General features: G+C 47.3%; 1 protein-coding gene across 1 annotated transcript; it reads right to left on the minus strand.

Moving 5' to 3' along the window:
- Nucleotides 1-4,250: 4,250 nt before the first annotated feature.
- LOC119659833 (L-galactose dehydrogenase-like) lies at nucleotides 4,251-12,026 on the minus strand. The gene is made up of 5 exons (XM_038068129.1): nucleotides 11,756-12,026; nucleotides 4,985-5,429; nucleotides 4,851-4,919; nucleotides 4,488-4,792; nucleotides 4,251-4,427 (listed from the first exon to the last, which is right to left on the minus strand). The coding sequence occupies exons 1-5, from the start codon at nucleotides 11,893-11,895 to the stop codon at nucleotides 4,352-4,354; spliced, it is 1,035 nt and encodes a 344-aa protein (XP_037924057.1). The 5' UTR covers nucleotides 11,896-12,026; the 3' UTR covers nucleotides 4,251-4,351.
- Nucleotides 12,027-13,379: the final 1,353 nt, after the last annotated feature.

Below are 13,379 nucleotides of genomic sequence, written 5' to 3' on the forward strand. Positions count from 1 at the left end.
GCGACTGATCCCGGAACTTCGTTCGCCGTCAATCCACAAAACGGACACGACGCTGCTTCGGGGCGGACACGGGTTTCAGCCTGGACAGAGAGACCGCCTTCCTGCGTCCACCGATCTCGAGCTGGAAGAAATGTTCTCCCCGCTCGAGAACGCGGTACGGGCCCTCATATGGAGGCTGCAGCGGCTTCCGGACGGCATCCGTCCTGATCAGCACGTGCGTGCATGTGTCCAGTTCCTTGCGAATAAGCAGGTATGGACGAGTGTCGAGTGGGTGGTGGCGCCTTGATGCGTCGGAGATTGTCCCTCAGCAGACGCACCAACCCCGACTCCGTGAGACCCGATCTCTTGTCGAAGACCGCATCGCTTGGGAGTCTTGGGTTCTCCCCGTATACCAGCTCTGCGGGGCTGGCAGCAAATTCCTCTCGTCGGGTTGTACGTAGGCCGAGTAGGACGAGAGGCAAGACTTGGGACCAGGACGGATCGTCACGTGCCATAATGGCGGCTTTCAGCGTCCGGTGCCAACGTTCTAGCATCCCATTGGATTGCGGGTGGTATGCAGTAGTCCGCTGGCGTTTAAAACCAAGGAGTTTGCCTAACTCGGAGAAAAGGGTGGACTCAAATTGCATTCCCTGGTCAGTGATGACCACTGCAGGGACGCCAAAGCGAGGTATCCACTCTCGACAGAGGGCTTCGGCACATGATTGCGCCGTAATGTCTTTCAGAGGTATTGCCTCAGGCCACTTCATAAACCTGTCGATGATTGTGAGACAATACCTATAACCGTGCGAGTCTCGCAAAGGCCCTACTATGTCGAGGTGTATTGTGTGGAAACGCTTGGTAGTGCGGGGAATGAGCCCACTTCTTTCCTTACATGCCTGGAGACTTTACACTTTTGGCATGCGATGCACTCTCTGGCCCAGGAATTGATATCCTTGTTCATGGAGGGCCAGAAGTATTTTCCGGTGACTAACCGGTTTGTTGTCCTGATGCCGGGATGCGCCAAGTCGTGAACTGCGTGGAACACTTCCTTGCGAAATGTGGCCGGAATGTAGGGCCGAGGTCCCTTTTCGGAGTCTTCGCAGCAGAGAGAGGGGTTTGAGCCGAAGATGGGCAACTCCCGAAATTTGTATTGGGGGTTGGATTTGCGGCTCTGAAATGCTGCGTCATCCTCCTGCGCCTTGGCAATAGCCGAAAAATCGAGTGAGGCGGGGATGTTAACCTCGGAGACACGAGACAAAGCGTCAGCAACTATGTTGTCCTTGCCGGACACGTGCTGGATGTCTGACGTAAACTGGCTTATAAAGCTCAGATGACGAAGCTGACGAGGGGACGCTTTGTCGGGCTTCTGTTTCAAAGCATACGTGAGAGGCTTATGGTCCGTGAACACTGTGAACGGCCTGCCTTCTAGGGAGAAACGGAAGTATTTGATGCTCAAATACGCTGCGAGCAGTTCGCGATCGTAGGTACTGTAGTTCCGTTGAGCGGAATTCAACTGCTTCGAGAAGAACCTCAACGGCTGCCAAACTTGATCCACCTTTTGGTGAAGGGCAGCAAGAGCAAGAGGCATCAACAAAAACGGCTAGGGGTGCATCTTGCAGAGGGAATGCCAAGAGTGTAGCGTCGGCCAATTGTTGACGGGATTTGTCAAACGCGCAGATAGCCTCTTCAGACCACACGATCTCTCGTGTGTCCTTAGTTTTGGGGCCAGACAAGTACACGTTCAAAATGGACTGATGATGGGCGGCCTTGGGCAGGAAACGACGGTAGAAGTTCAGCATGCCCAAGAACCTCCTCAACACCCTCACTGTCTTTGGACGCGGGAAGCTTGTTATCGCTTGCACCTTGTCTGGATCGGGCTGTATTCCTTCAGGGGAAATGAAATGGCCGAGGAATCTCACTTGTTTTTAGAGAAATTTGCATTTCTCAACGTTTAGGACTAAACCGGCCTCAAGGAGACGTTGGAAAATGCACTCGAGATGGGCTAAGTGCTCAGACTCAGTGGAAGAAGCGACCAAAACATCATCCAAATATACGAAACAGAACTCGAGGTTTCGCAGGACTGAGTGAATGAACCTTTGAAAGGGTTGCGCCGCATTGCACAATCCGAAAGTCATCCGGGTTAACTCAAAGAGTCCAAAGGGTGTGCATATTGCCGTCTTTGGAATGTCTTCAGGAGCTACTGGGATTTGGTGATAAGCCTTGGTTAAGTCCAAGGTCGAAAAGATGCGTCAATTCGCGAGGTGATGCGCAAAGTCGTGGATGAGTGGAATTGGATATCTGTCAGGAACAGTCTGTGCATTTAGTCTTCTGTAATCCCCACATGGGCGCCATTCGCCGTTTGGCTTAGGGACCATATGCAGTGGGGAAGACCAACAGCTGTTTGAGGGCCTGCAGATACCCTATTGAACGAGTTGTTCAAACTCTTTCAGTGCAATAGCCAGTTTCTGGGATGGTAGAGGACGCACCTTCGAGAAGATCGGGGGAACCAGTAGTGATAATGTGGTGCTGCACATTGTGCTTCACTGGTTTGGAGAGGCTACACTTGGTAGTAATCTGGCTGAACTTTTGGAGAAGTGCCCGAACACGAGAGTCGGTAATGTCTTCTAAAAGAACGGAAAGATTATTGCCTGGGTGAGATACCATATGTCCCGACGAATTAAGGTTGGTCGTGGAATCTATAAGGGACTTGTTTTGCAAGTCCACCAGCAATCCATAGTGACACAGGAAGTCTGCGCTTAGTATGGGGAAGCTGACATCCGCCAAGATGAAACGCAACGAAAACGTCCTACGCAAGCCAAGACTCATGTCCACTTGCCTATACCCGTACGTGTTTATGCGGGAGGAATTTGCTGCCGCAAGTTTGAGCGGTTGTGGGAAAAGTTGATGTTGCCGAGGTACGGGAAGAACCGAAACCTCCGCACCAGTATCGATGAGGTAGCTGCGCCTGCTGAGGGGGTCGAAAATAGTTAGGCGACGTGGCGCTGCGTTCTGGGTGGCCATCGCCAAGACCCCCCGCGGACCTAGTTTTTTACGGTAGGAGCGAATCTACACGGTAGCGTACATCTTGTCGCTTTATCCCCGAATCTGCGGTGGTACCAGCAAATCCCTCGGTCCCCGGACTGTCCTGACGACCTGCGAGCGTACTCGCGATCTGGCGCCCGAACGCTGAGCGTCCAACGTCGCCCGCATCTCGGCCACACTGGCTGTTAAAGCGGCTATCTCGCGCCTCAAGTCACCCATCTCATCCGACGGTGGTTGAATGGCCGCCAAGGTTGGGCGTACGTACACCTCCTGCACCTGGTCGGCCGTCGCTGCCAGTTCCTCCAAGGAACCGGAGACGCAAGCGAGGATCGCCCGGGTGCCCTCCGGGAGCCGTCGCAGCCAGAGCGACTTGATCAGGTCATCGCCAATCTTGCTCCCACCCAATTGCCTCACCTGTAAACATAACTATTGAACAACCTGTGCAGCCGATACCTCAGATGACCCCGGAACATAGACTGGGTTTTTACAATTAATACTCGATATATTTAATCATTAGACTTTATCAAATAATTTGTGTGACTTTATTAAATAATTTGTGTGACTGTATGCTCGTTAGAGTCAGAAGAGAGTCTCGCTTCATGTGTTTCTTTTCTGCCCTTAACTCATGGCACACTTTTCTCGCCGGTCCTCCACTCCCGTGGCGAGCTCCGCAAAGTGGATAGATCCGCGCCATCTATTCGTTCGCATTCGCAACATTCGAAATAAATTTCGAATGCTGCAAATCCTGCCGCGCCACACAGGCATAAACCCCAAAACAAAGGATCCGCCTCTCTTTCTAATTTTGTTCACGTCGCCATGAAATCAATAGATCGCTTAGCGGGTCCAGTTCCCGCTAATTTTTGTTTTCGCTGAACTCGACCTTGAACTTCAAATTCAAAGTCGACGGTAGCAGAATCACCAAATACACTAAATATCTTCCATTGTGAAAGCAACAACAACCCTTCCGCCAGAAACCAACGATGACTAGAACGTGCACGAAATCATATGCAGCATGAGCTGGCTCGGATGAAAGCAAAAGCTCCCCTGTTGTCTCAGCAAGGAGCAAACGATGGCAAGTGAAACTCAGAATAGGTAGCCTATGTGGTGGAATGAGTGTATTGGAGAAGCAACGGGGCGACAAAACCTAAAAAGCTAATATAAAGAAATGCTGCATAGTAGTGAATGCACTCTCTCATCAGATTGTCACTGGACAACAATAAATCTTTCAATCTAGAAGTTATAATGTTTTAAGATTTATTTATTCAGAACGTCTCTTATAGTCGCCTATGTAATTTATAACGTGTATGTACATATAACAAGCTTCGGAAGATTACTTAGTCCCCTTTATGGCTTTCCAGTACGCTTCAATTTCAACACCTTCCCAATTCCAGCTTTTTGTGAAATATCTGTTCAAATAAAATAATACCGATTATCCATGAATAAGGGAAATTCAGCGTTGGACTTACTCTTCCTTGAGCACCTTCAAGCATTTCTTCTCTTCATCTGAAAGTCCATTCAGCAGTGCATCCACATTTGAATCCAGCTGCTTCCGGTTCTGCACACCTACCAAAAAGATTGCCGGACCTTCCAATTGTAAGGCATAGTACATTGCCAATTTTCCCAGTTCAACTCCATTTGCTTTGCATAGTTCGGCTGCTTTAAGACAAACATCTTTCAGTTCCTGACTAGCTGGGTGGGTCGGCAGTGCCCCTTGATTGGTCAGCAATCCAATTGCATGAACCGCTGCACATATGAGAGTCACTTTTTGCTCCTGAAAGATTCTAGAATATAGTACTTCTGAAAACGATAGGAAAATAGTTTAGTCCTACCTTGAAAAAGGGGATGTAATCCAGCAAAGTGTCGTCAGCTAGGGTATACCGGGAATAACAAAGAACGGTCTGAAATGAACATTGACTTTCAGTAAACCACAATAAGAACACAGTTTTCAGCAAGTCTGACTCACGTCAAAACGTCCTGGTGCTTTTGTAATTATCTCCTTTAGAATGCCAATTGGATAGGCACTCACTCCAATATGCCGAACCTTCCCTTCTTTCTTCAGCGCCTCAACCATAGGTAGCGTCTCATTCAAAATCTGATCTAAATTAGGGGCGAATTCGATATCGTGAATCTGTAAAAGGTCGACATAATCTACCCCTAATAACTTTAAGCTCTTTTCAAGGCTTTCTCTGGTCTTCTTTGCGGAGTAGTCAAAAGCATGTTTTGGATCGCGCTCGTATCGTCCAACTTTTGTCGTTAAGTAATAGGCTTTCCTGGGGACTGTTTTTAAAGCTTTCCCAATGAGTTCCTCTGATTTTCCTTGACCGTAATAAGGTGCGGTATCCACATAGTTGATTCCTTGCCGGAGAGCTTTGTGAATGGTTGCAATTCCTTCCTCCTCGTCGACGGGGCTTGAAAAATAATAGAAAGGGAGTGACAATAATTCTAGGCCAGCTATTTTTTTTTCTTCTAAAAACGGTGCTTTTCTTACATTGGAGAATACCTGATTAGGACGCAAGTTACAGATTTAAAAAATTAAGGAAGAACCGCTAGAAAACCCATCAGGAGTAGAGAGGACCTTATGCGAAACTTAGAGGATGGTCAGTTTACGACACGGGATTAACGACTAATGCCATTTGATATGAAGGCCTTGTCGATTCCAAAAAGTTGGAACTATTTCCATTCCATTCTTGCAATGATCTACGAATTGTTCTCCGAGTCCCTCAGTGCTGAAAGATTTATGAAACAAAAGGAGTATATCGTCGACACCGAAGCCACGAACGGCTTCCACCATCGATTATTGAAAGTCTCCTGAGGAAAAAGGGGAAACTTCAAGAAATACGGGCACTAACATTCCTCGTCAGCAATGGGAAAAGAAGAATAGGGGTCTCACCCTCTGCTTCTTTGTTCAAGCTTAAGGGAACTAGAGTGCAATCGAGTAGGGTGCACTAACTCAAAAGCAGACTAGGATCCCCCAACGACCGCGAAATGAGTAATATGTAGGGTACGAATATGGACTGCCCCACCAAGAGTTCTAGTTGCTTAGTCTATGGGTATGTGTCTACAACCTGCCGGGAATTTGACAGGGGGACGTCGAGAATTTGGCAGGGGGACGTCGAGGATTTGACAGGGGGACGTCGAGTATGTGACAGGGGGACGTCGTAGATGCGACCAAGAAGGTCACAAAGCGGGGACTCGCATTGATAAGAAGAACTGGGTTCTCTGCAGGGATTGTGTCGCGTCTGGTGAAAGTGTTGGACAAATTGCCATCTTGGGGCAGTTTCCAGTCTTGAGCGCGAAATTGAAAAGGGCTTGGACGCGACTAGCATGATCCGTATCTTACACATCGATGTATACTGGAGCGCCGTCGCCGCTCATCTGTTGCTAGCTCGGCTCGCTATAGAGGTAAAAGCCTGTCTCATAGCACCTCGTCTTATCGGGTACTGCTGCGATGATTTCAAAGCTCATGGAGATACCTGGAAGCAGAGCTTAATGCCCGTTAAATGATAGAATATCTGGCAAACAACATGGTGCACTCAAGTACAACATGTGAAGCGATAGTTGCAATGGAGGAACGCATCCACTAGCAGACTCATCGGCGACTGACTAGGTGGTTACAAGTCGTGAATCCGACGGCACCGTGAAAAATCAACCTTGGGAAGAAAACATCGCCGAAATTCAGCACATTAATGAATTATAACAGTGGTCGAGCTAGAGAAGGTCCTGCAGCCCCTGATACAGATGGTTGGAGGACCTCTCGGGGGTACAATCCGGAATAGTGTCGTGGAATCGATTCCGAATGCAACCCCGAGTCTACCGTCATTATAACCTCGTCAGCAACTATACAGCAATCGTGCAAGATGGACACCAAGTCTGTCGTCTCTCCACAAATTAGCGCAGCAGCTCCTAAAGACGCACAATTGGCAGAAGACACATCGGAGGAAACCGGAAGAGCGAAACACCCAAGCCATGATCTCCAACCCGGTCACCAAAGTTTTCCAGGTTAAAAAATCAGAAAGCTCCAATCACCACATCCTACTTAAAAACAAAAAGGAATTCTTCGCAGCCAGGGACTTTTTCGGGAACAACAAGATGAAGTTCTTCACTTATAAGCTCCCATTGGAGAGAAGAGCGTAGCGTGGACTACTCTTACTCTGCATAGATCGCGCCCCAAGGTCCACGGTATCTCCAGCGTACAGTCCATTTAGCTCTTCGTCACAACGAAGGCAAAGCAAAAGGGATATCAGCTCGCCGAGCAATCCTGACAATTTATGATGGTGTTTAACACGATGATCAACCTAATGACGTCCAGCCATGGATGTTGGGATTATTAAATTAAACATAAACTTTATAGTCAGTTGGGCTTGTAGACAGGAGTTCGAATTGTTCCTCGGTGAACACAATCTGCAAATAGCGCTCCTGTGTGAAACCAGGCTGCATTATCGCTATAGGCCCTGCTGCGCCTAATTTTCCCCATTTTCGCTCAGCGCTGTGGATCATATCCTCAACTCCTATCGCGAGATCAGATGCGTCGTACGTAAGGTCAAGGCGGGCGTCTGCACGTAGATGTGGGAACAATGCAGCACTGGAAAGTTGCTCGTCGCGTGGTTGTAGCGTGCGTGTGTTGACTCTCCTTTAGTCGCCGCGTCGTCGCCCGTCTCCGTGCCTTTTCGGTGCCATATGCATCGGTGATGCCCAGCTGATAGACGATAACCGTTCACCAAGAAGACGATACACAGAAGACTGCCAGCAGATTCTTTGAAATTTTATGAAGACGGAAAAGTCTTGCGCATTTTTCACCGCGACAGGAGTTGGGCGAGCAAAATACCATGAATACCACGGCTGGTGTTAATGTGGTGTATGTGATGCATTGGTGTGCGCCCAGGTGCGAGCATATCGCTGCAGTGAAATCCGTTACAAGATCAAACCCGAAGATAACGGGGCAGAAGCGTCTTTGATCCGTAAAACGAAAGGTGGTGGAGTCCAAGTCGAACTAGCCCCGAGGACAAAAAAATAAAGTTACGTTTTGTGAAGTAGTCAAGGGGATCTTGGGATGAAAAGCTTTGGTTTCCAACTTTGAACCCACGTGTTCTCTGGAAATCCTATACCATGACTGCCTCATAGAAAAGAACGAGGTAGAAGAGGCCATCAAACGTGAATGTCTGGAGGTAACCAATGTCCGGATTGCTATCACCTCTGTGAATTCCCGAGGCCAAAAATTCGTTTTGGTGGAAGTTGCAGAGCAATACGCGAGGAAGTTTTTAAACAGTGGTCAGAAGAACAGGTCAGAAACAAGTCAGAATTGGTTGGGTAATGTGTACGGTACGAATCCGGGCCGCCCCAACCAAATGTTACAGTTGTTTGGGTTATAGGCACATGTCTGCAACCTATCGGAGACCTGAGAGAAGGGCATCATGCGGCAAATGCGGTCAGGTAGGCCATAAAGCGAAAACCTGTAACGAAAAGGAAATCTACGTCCTATGCCAGCACCGTGGCGCGTTTGATGAGAATGTTGCGCACACTGTGGGCTCGGGGGGTGTCCTGTCTTCAGAGCAGAACTGGAAAGTGCTAGGATGCGGTCAACATGAGTCGCATCCTATAAATCAATATGGATTGGAGTGCAACCACTCATGAGTTGCAAGCGGAATTAGCTGCGGAAACCAAAGCTGATTTAGTGCTAATCAGTGAGCAGTACCGAAACAAGGACCCAGCTGCATGGCACCTTGACATATCATGTACCGCTGACATATGGGCTCGGGACGACACCCACCTTAGGGTCTGGATTCGGTATTTAGTGGTGTCTTACGTTGAATGAGACGATGCCGGACTTTCGCAACCGGCTTGATGCTTTAGAGGACGTTATATTAGGCACAGAGGGGCGGATCCTGGTCGGGGGTGACGTCAATACCAGGCTACTTAAAGATTCCAAAGGGAAATGAATTCTCGAAAAGGCGTCGAGAACAGGACTGGTAGTTTTAAACACCGGATTCACTCCAATGTTCCGGCGCCCAGGTTGCGAGGGAGGCATTCCTGACGTTACTTTCGCTTCGGTATCATTGGTTCGCTGGTAGACGGGTGGCGAGTTCTGGAAGACTTCTCAGCAAGCGACCATCAATACATTGCCTTCGAAGTGATTGACACAAACTATCGGTGAATGCCACCCCGGCGCTCTTTCTGTGCATCGAACGTCGCAAAGGTGAACACCAGGTCGTTTGTCGAAATTCTTGAAATAAGTGGGCCTGATAACGAGGGCCTGTGGAGCTTCCATGCTCCGGAGAGCATCAAGATGTGGCAAACCTGTACTGATGTACTGGTGGACGACGGAAATTGTAGAGTAGCGGAAGGAGTGTTGCAGACTCCGCCACTTAACACAACGTCTAAACGACCGGGAGGAGGCATGTATCATAATGACTGAGTGTAGATCAACCAAAAGGAGACTCCGCAGCGCAATGAATAGGAACGAAGCTTGCAGCTAAAAGAATCTGGTCTATGGGATGAATGTAACCTGTGGGGACCCGGTCACAAACTGATAACCTGAAAAATCGGGGCTCTACGGAAACCTTGTTCACTTAAGGCCGAGCAGATAGACTGCATTGTACGATGCATAATAACGCCGGTGCGAAGAGCGTTGAGTTACCGCCTTCATACCGCCCACTTTGTATGCTAGAGACAGCTGGAAAAGTCCTCAAAAAGCTTGCCAGAAGTTGACTCGTTGAAGTGATACACGCTGCCGGAGATTAATCTTCACGACAGTTCAGTTTTAGAGCAAGGAGATCCACAGTGGATGCTGTCATGCAAGTCGTGACGATTGACGAGCGGAGGCACATAGCCACGCTTGTAATGCTTGATGTCAGAAACCCCTTCAATTTCATAAGATGGAAAGGCATTCTAGGGACACTAGACACTACTTTCCACGTACTACGGATATTGAGAGACTATCTGAGGAACCCTTCCCGTCGGAGGTAGCACAGGGATCCATCCTAGGCCCCGACCTCTGGGACGCTACCTATAATAGTCTACTTAAACTCGACATGCCAGAATAGTCGCGCCTAGTCGGTTATACAAATGACCCCGCGGCGATTGTTGCTGGACGCACTGTCGAGTAGGCAGGAAACAGACTCGAGGTGGTTGCTCGTGAAGAATGGTAACGCACCTTAGACTGTCTTGGCTCATCGGCAACTTACGTGCGTGGCTGAATCGGAAGCATGGTGAGGCTGATTATTTCCTTACCCAGTTCTTAAGTGGACATGTAGGTTTTCAGTCTTACTGTTTGTCAGTCTGGAAAGACACGATCTCCGGATTGTGTGTTGCGAGGGAGTTTTGGCTGGCGGCTATCAAAATTTTTTTTCTTGTGAAAGGTGGGATGGGATTCGTCAGCAACTCTATTTAAACACAGGAGATCTCTCTCCAGACAACATTGTGGAGATGCTGACAGTTAGAGCCGAGTTACCCATTACTTTCGGGTCCTTTTCGTTGCAAAGTGGATAGAGCTCGAGCGGTGGAGGAGCCGGATGGCAGTGAGTTCCTTGAACTAACAGTTCCTCCCATTGGAGAAAGGAATTCACTGATTTGACGACTCTGCAAGGCGGTAGAGTTCGGGGACTAACCCGAAGTAATGTGAGAAAAGAAAGATGCTAGGGGGCTGTGAGTTTGAATTATTTTGTCGAGTGTGGCCCGATGATGATGATAGTACCAGTAGAGGAGGGATCATTCAAAAAGCGATGAGGGGTTGTCGTAAAAGCCGTTTGCATCAACAGATGACGTTCATGGTCGCACAGTTAATTAGATCTGCAATAATTTTCGGATTCGGATGGGTTGTCTTTGACATCACTTGGGGAGGTTATAAAGCAGTGGAATTCCTAGAAAGGTGTCTGTCACATCCCAACCGTTTATTCACCGAGTCTATGGAGATTCCTAATCCAATTGGCTTCCTATTCTGAACCTTCTCGCTTCCGTCTCCCTCCACCTCCCCTCCTTTTCAATAAATTGCTAAGATAATGCTTGGAGGTATGTTTTTTTGTAAACTTTCCTCCACGTACCGCACAATGCTGACATCTCAGCGCTAAGTGAAATGTTGTTAGTTTAAGTTAAGGTTTCGGTTAAGTTAAGTCTATTTTAAGTGTGAAGTCCGCTATTTATAAATAAAATGTTGTTGTGAAAGGCACCAAGGAGAAAGTGCCAAAGCTATACAACACAATTGGGGACTATAGTTTCAAATGGATGAACATTTCTACCACTATCTTCCACCCTAAACAAAGACGCATAAGGAATTCCTGATAATATGAGGCAAATACAACTTGTGTGCAGTGAAGGGTTTTCAGTGCTCACTATAGTTCAATCAACACACATGGGACGGGCTTCTCTAAAAGGGAACAACCAACTTGCATTATGTGGTAACAATTGAACTTTGATTCAATCATACCAAACTCAAGGAACAATAGACGACACAAGTATATGTACTATGTACCGTCCCCGCTAGCGTCTTCAGGAGTACGACAGATGAAATGTGAACGATAGGAAACCTGGCAAAATATTGGGGAAGCCCAATCAATACATGCAATGTATCAGTATCGTATTGAAGGACTCCTCGCGTAAGGGAAACTTTCTTACTTGTCCCTCGAGCACTACGTATCTGAACTGATTTCCACAGTGAATTTAATAAGATATCGTCAAGGAATCATCACTGGTAAACACAATAGATTGTCATCTTATATAAAACGAAAAACTTCAAATTTACCCAAATAGATTGCTGAAAGTTGCCCCACCAATGGCCAGTTTGGAGACGACCATTCCTGTATGACCGAACCGTCGATATTCCATGCGGCCGACAGCTTCTTCATCATGGAATCCTTTCACATACGTGCTTGGCAAAGCCATTTTTCAGGTCTTTCTCAAGTTTTTCAACAGCACAGCACTTAGTATCAACCTCTGGCACTTGCCACAAACTCTCAATAAATTCGATTTGACGGTCTCAATGAAACTACTTACACTGACCTCCAAAGTGGGTGGCAAGCTGTTTTATACCAGCTGATCTTTGCTTAAAGTGATTTATTTTTGTTTAGATTCTTTCTTTTTTGTTACCTTTGCACTCCTAAAGCTTTCATAGTAAACATCTGATACAAGCTCCAAGTGCGCGCTATCAATGAAACTATACTAGCTCCTCGAGTATCTTATCTGAATGCATAGCTTTTAGCGCTTGTTATCAGCCGCACGGTACCTATACCATATATTATCTATTAACGGAAAAAGCTTAATAAGCTGTGGGAGATAACACTGAGTTTACTTGCGTCCACTCTGTGCTATGCGTCAATGATTCCATGGCGCCAACTGATTGGGTTTCAACATCTTAGAATGTTGTCTAGCGTCTATTGGCTGGACAGGCCTCCAATGTTGGCCCAACAGCGCTCCATCAGGGAAATTCGAAAACATTGTTACATAAAATGATTAGCTGGCGCAGCTATGGTACTTAGATTCAGATTGAATTCAATCATCAAGAATAATCTTTATTATGGGAATTCGGGATTCGTATGAAATACTATTTGAAAAAATCAACTGTGCTAAATCGGAGCATCTAGAATTCCGTAAAAATGATGTGTATCCTCCAGAATGAAACCGAAGCCAATATAAAACGCACACGGTTTATTTCAAAATTTAAAAGAGAAAGGAAAAGCAGAACACCCTAAACTCTTGTTACTCAGATCGGAAAATGGACATTCATCCGCGTTTTTTTTTTGCGTTTTATCTGGTGTCAATATGTCACCGGCCGGGGATTTAAAATCTTCAAGATTGCACCCAGATCAGGCATTCGATACAGCCAAATGGCGAAACCGATCAGGAGGAGCCGACCCCGCTTGTAAAAGGGACAAAGGTTAAAGAAAAAGAAGAAGAATATGTCATCGGCCACTGGGTCATCCCGGCTACGCGCTTCGGGTAGCATGCCAGCAAAAGTTTCACAAAATACGGGTGCTATACCTAAGTCTCCCGTGCATGTAACACGCCTATTCCAACTGCTTCGCACTTTTTTGATGCGGACCCGATAGCTTTGGACCTTTCCGACGAACCCTCCAGCTTAAACTTTGCCCGTCGAATGTGCTTCATCAGGAGAGGCTGCTGTTCTTCCGCCGATAGGAGTACTTGGGAGCACCATAGCTCTTCCAGTAGCAGCTAACCCATTTTCAGCGCATTATCTTTCTACCGGATTATCAATGCCTTCCGCTGCAGTGCATCAAACATCAGCCGCCTTCATTTCGAGCTCCTCTCCTACGTACTCGGGTAACCCTCTACTGCAAGTCGCATTATCGCCTAAGCAACTTTTCGTTACCAGACTTGCCTATTCTACTCCTTCTGGTGAAGTTCTTAAT

This window comes from Hermetia illucens, chromosome 6 (assembly GCF_905115235.1).
Source record: "Hermetia illucens chromosome 6, iHerIll2.2.curated.20191125, whole genome shotgun sequence".
Lineage (NCBI taxonomy): Eukaryota > Metazoa > Arthropoda > Insecta > Diptera > Stratiomyidae > Hermetia > Hermetia illucens.

Excerpts from the sequence above, each read along its gene's own strand:
- LOC119659833 (XM_038068129.1), bottom strand. The coding sequence starts at position 11,895 with ATGGCTTTGCCAAGCACGTATGTGAAAGGATTCCATGATGAAGAAGCT. Across the intron at positions 4,793-4,850 it reads ATTACATCCCCTTTTTCAAG|GAGCAAAAAGTGACTCTCAT; the intron begins GTAGGACTAAAC and ends AGAATCTTTCAG. Across the intron at positions 4,428-4,487 it reads TTGAAGGTGCTCAAGGAAGA|ATATTTCACAAAAAGCTGGA; the intron begins GTAAGTCCAACG and ends TTATTTGAACAG.